We start from the raw sequence: 5,234 nt of genomic DNA on the forward strand, positions 1-5,234 counted from the left end.
AGGCGGGGAGGGGCGACGGCCGAGACGGGTCATGCGGGCCGCGTGGTCGCTCGCCCGGACGTGCTCATGCGGACGATCGCGCCGCACACCGAACGTGCGGGTTGTGGCGGGGTGCGCCCGGACGTGCCCGTGCGAGCGGGTCTGTGTCGATGCCATACGAAGCATGCAGCAGATACCCCTAGATACCAACGTGTGGCAGTTATCGACGTCAAAAAAAATCCGACAAAGACATCAACTCGAGTGCGACCGCGTCCCCCAGTAAAAAAACTGGAGTGAACTGCACTCACACGGTCAGTACCTCTCTCGTCAGCTCAGCTCGTCCTGTCCCCTGTCGGCGCCCCAGCCAGATCCCTCCCCCTCGCCGTCGCTTCCCAATCCGCGCCCCCGTCTCCCAGATCCGCACGAATGCTGGGGCGAGGGGTGGGGATGTCGGCGCCGCAGTGGCGCGGGGGCGCACTCGACCTGCGCGCCGCGCTGCGGTCGGGCGGCAACCTCCTATTCGGGCTCTTCGTGGCCGCCGTCCTCGCGTTCACGCTCCTCGCCGCCGTCCACAGCCCCGACGACCCGCTCCTGCACCCATCCTCCCACCAGCTCACCGCGTTCCTCACCTCCGCCACCTCCAACTCCACCTTCCTCGCCGACGACTCCGTGCTCCGTACCGGGGAGGACTTCGCCACCGGCTCCAACTCCTCCGAGGACGCCCACGCCACTGTCGGACCCAAGTTCATCGAGCTCTCCGATGTTGGATCCGAGAAAACGGAGGTCGAGACGGAGCAGTCCGTCACCGTCGACACCGACACCGACTCCAACTCGGCCGCCCAGGAGGACAAGCCGATCGTGGAGGCTGTTTCCTGCGACACGGAGGCGCCGGTGGACTGCACGGGGGATAGGGAGCTCTTCAACCTGCTCATGCGTACGTCAATCGAGAGGTTCCCCGACCTCCACTTCTATCGCTTCGGCCGCCCCGTCGTCGTGCCGGAGAGCCCCATGGCGTGCGACCTCGCCTGGCGCTTCCGCCCAGCCGAAGACGCCAGAGGACGCACCACCTACTACAAGGACTACCGCCGGTTCACGCTCACCCGCGATGTCAACACATGCTCCCTCGTGGTGGAAAGCGTCGGCGAGTACCACTCCGGCACCGGCGCCAAGCGCAGTGGGCGACGCAAGGGCAAGAAGGGCAAGAAGGGAAAGCGTGAGGCACCGGTGACCACAGACTTCGTGCCAGCCAAGACCCAGATGAGGATCGACGAGAATGGTGCTAATGCAGACACCACGACTGCTGCAGATCAGGTGTTTGTTGTTGGCGATGCCGTCAATGACAGCATGCCAGTGGTCGCTTCCGAGTCCGATTTCAGCCGCGGAAGGTACCTCATCTACATGGGCGGTGGTGAGAGGTGCAAGAGCATGAACCACTACATTTGGGGCTTCTTGTGTGCGCTAGGTGAGGCGCAGTTCTTGAACCGGACACTTGTTATGGACTTCAACGTCTGCCTCAATTCCCGGTATACTGCCAGTGGCAAGGATGAAGAAAAGGATTTCAGGCTCTACTTTGATTTTGAGCACCTGAAGGAATCTGCATCTGTGATCGATCAGAGTCAGTTCTGGACAGACTGGGGGAAGTGGCACAAGAAGGATCGACTGAAGAACCACTACACTGAAGACATCAAGGTGACCCCCATGAAACTTCGTGACGTCAAGGACACGCTGATCATGAGGAAGTTTGGGCATGTTGAGCCGGATAACTACTGGTCACGTGTGTGCGAGGGTGAGACGGAGGCCATGATCAAACGGCCATGGCATTTCTTGTGGAAGTCGCGCCGCTTGATGGAGATTGTGTCTGCCATTGCCTCTCGAATGAGTTGGGATTTCGACTCGATGCACGTCGTGAGAGGAGAGAAAGCCCAGAACACACAGCTGTGGCCAAACCTTGATGCAGATACCTCGCCAGAAAATCTCCTTACGACACTCAATGATAAGGTTGGTGCTGGACGGTATTTGTACATTGCTACCGACGAGTCTGATAAATCGTTCTTCGACCCACTGAAGAACAAGTACAAGACGCGCTTCCTGGATGATTTCAAGGATCTCTGGGATGAAAATAGTGAATGGTATGCTGAAACAAAGGAGCTCAACAATGGCAATCCGGTGGAGTTCGATGGTTACATGAGGGTTGCAGTCGACACTGAGGTGTTCCTCAGGGGGAAGAGGAAGTTGGAGACATTCAATGACTTAACACGCGACTGCAAGGATGGTGTCAATACATGCGCAGCCGCCTCCTGAATACCTGATTGAGTAAGGTGGGATGAGTCTCAGTTATTATTCTTGATAGAGTATTTTTGAACTCACATGTATTGCCTGCTGTCTTTTAAGCGCCTGCCGCATTGTTGTAAGCTAGCTTGTTCGTAGCAGTGTTTTGTTGTAACACTATTGTTCGCATTTGTGCGCCCAGATTACACTAGTTTATCGATTTCAGCCACGGGGAACTTTAGTTTGCTTATGTTACATTGTTGCATTTTGGTTATGTTACTTGTTGCATCGTATCTCTGTTGTAACTCAGAAATTCGCTGTCTTCTACTGTTCCATGCCTGTAACCTGAGAAAGTCACGGCCTTATATTTCTTTTCTTACACTGAGATTTGGTTCAGTTTAAGAGTATGGAAGAGCGCTGAATATTACTACTGCCAGTAACTGAAATGAATACCGGTCAGTGCACACATTGCTTTCCTCTTAGGGGAAGGCGTTTATCAGAGTAGATACCTTTGTTGCGTGTGCAGTGATTCTGATAGGCTGATGACGCAGATAGTTGTGATGTGCCAAATCAAAAAGCACTTCGTCTACGCTTGACGTAGGATTTGCGGAAATTAGAACAAAGATATCATCATTCTTGCGGCAAAATTGACAAATTTGACCTATGGATGAAATCAAATCATAGAATGAACTGCCCGTGAAACTATTCCACGCGGCTGACCTTTTTGTGTGACGCTCGACACGAAGACGCCACACTACATTGTGCAACGCCTCACAGATAGGCGCTACACGCCTAGCCAGCGTCGTACCCATGTGATCCGAAAATTACTAAGTCAGTGTGCAACGCGTGAGAGTTAGGCACCATATTATACAGTGTAGCGTCTAGCTTCTAGGCGTTGCACTAGTGGTTGCTTCATTTTGTAGTGCAACCACTAGTGCAGCGCCTGAGAGCTAGGCGCCGCACTATACAGTGCAGCGCCTAGCTCTTAGGCTCTGCACAATGACTTAGCAATTTTTAGGCACTCTGGGGTGCAACGCTGGCCAGTCGTGTAGCGCCTATCTGTGAGGCGTTGCACAGTGTAGTGTGGTGCCTTCGTGTCAGGCGTCGCACAAAAAGGTCAGCCGCGTGAAATAGTTTCACGGACAGTTCATTCTGTGATTTGATTTCGTTCACAGGTTAAATTTGTCAAATTTGCCCATTCTTGCCATGGAACCTGCAGCGCGTGTTGAACTTGGCAACCGAAGCTGGTGTCCTTTCGCGTTTGCTGGGACGACGTCCCGTTCTGAGAAGCTTGTTTTACGATGACTGTGTGGTCTTCCTGCCGGGAGGCAGAGACGACGAAGCTCCTCGTCGCCCTGTTTGGCTCGGTGACAGGGCTGCTGCCTAGCCTTGCAAAAAGTTTTTTTTTGACAATTTGCCACTTTTTATTTTGCACTTTAACAATTTGCCATTACTTACATTGTATTTGATCTTTTGCCACTCTTTACTTTGCACTCGATTTTTTGCCCCTGCCATGTGGGACCTATGAGGACATCCCTAAATTGCCCTTTGGACCTGATTGACCACGCATGGGATGATCTCTGTCCACATCTCACGGTCCTATCCCCTCGTTCTCTCTCTGGTTTGCGGCCGCACACACTTAGTTGGCGGCGCTCCGATGGCCTTCGACACCGGCGACAACCTCCCGACGACGGCCAGAAGAGCTTGCGCGGTCTGAGTCATGGGAGGATGCGGGTGGGGTGGGGGGCAGAGCGATGACCTCACTCAGCCGCGGACGACCGGCGCCGCCTCGCCGTACTGCCCTTCGCCAGCGCGTGTGTCGGGGAGAGCGACGGCCTGCTCCCCAGCGTCATCTGCACCACGGCCGAGCTCCTCCGCTCCTCTACTAAGTCACAGCATTACCATGGCGGCGCGGTGAACACAGGCGGCACCTCGGCCGGCAGCGTCGTGTAGTAACGAGCAGGGTGCACAGCCACGCGAGGCGGCAGTACAAGCCGGCGACAAGAGAGACGGCCCGACCGGCGACTGCTGTGTCGACTGATGACCAACCTTCCTCCAGCACTCTTGTTCGTCGCCTTCTTCCCAGCAATACGTGTTTCGCTGAAGTAGAGACGCAATAGTACTAATTAGTTTTCTTGATTTTCGCTTCAATCGATCAATTTGGTTCTTGTCGGCTTCTTCCTAGCAATGTGTGGCCTATACATAGCCTGTGATGCTTATGCCGTCGACACAGAGCGCATGCTCAGTTCCGTTGTTTTGCAATAGCATGCTCGGCACCTGGCATCTTGCGCTACAGCAGCAGCGACCGGGAGCACGGGGCGGCCTCGAGAACTCGAGCATGTGCTTGGGCGCCGGAAAGGACCTCGACGGGGGGCTGCAACGTCGAGCCACGGTGCTGGATGCGCCGGGAGCAGCAGGGGCCGGCGGCGGCGGGGCATAGCCTCGTGAGCTAGGGTTCATCCGGATTTGGGGAATCAACTGATCCAAGTTTCAGTCAAACAGTCACAAAGGGTATACTTGTCCACTGTTTTATGCACATATTATGTCAATCATTTGCAGGTATTGTTTTTGTGTTAAAAAGTGGCAAACAATCAAAGTGCGAAGTAAAGAGCGGCAAAGATCAAATACAATCTAAATAGTGGCAAATTGTCAAATTGCAAAGTAAAAAGTGGCAAATAATCAAAAAACCCTGCAAAAAGTGCTGCCTTGCCTATTCCCTGTGATGGGCCCGATCTGGTGCAAATCCTACAGCCGCTGGGCACCTACCGTGGGGTTTCCCTGTACACCTACTTGGGCATTCCACTTGTCCTGCGTGCTCTTAGGAAAGCCAAGGCGCAAGAAGTTCCACGATTGGCTTGCAAACTGAACTCGAAGTGGTTTGGTAGGAGGCAAGCCGTAGGAGTGATTCGCCTCTGCACCATTATCGACGATGACAAAATTGCAGTGACTCGCATCTTGTCATAACAAGAGATTAGATTAAAAAAAAT

The 5,234-nt window shown here is 54.0% G+C and overlaps 1 protein-coding gene across 1 annotated transcript; it reads left to right on the forward strand.

Annotated features, from left to right (window-relative positions):
• Positions 1-269: 269 nt before the first annotated feature.
• Positions 270-2,502, forward strand: LOC123180951 (uncharacterized). The gene has a single exon (XM_044593150.1). The coding sequence runs from the start codon at positions 406-408 to the stop codon at positions 2,278-2,280; it is 1,875 nt and encodes a 624-aa protein (XP_044449085.1). The 5' UTR covers positions 270-405; the 3' UTR covers positions 2,281-2,502.
• Positions 2,503-5,234: the final 2,732 nt, after the last annotated feature.

Source organism: Triticum aestivum, chromosome 1D, assembly GCF_018294505.1.
Source record: "Triticum aestivum cultivar Chinese Spring chromosome 1D, IWGSC CS RefSeq v2.1, whole genome shotgun sequence".
In the NCBI taxonomy this organism is placed as follows: domain Eukaryota; kingdom Viridiplantae; phylum Streptophyta; class Magnoliopsida; order Poales; family Poaceae; genus Triticum; species Triticum aestivum.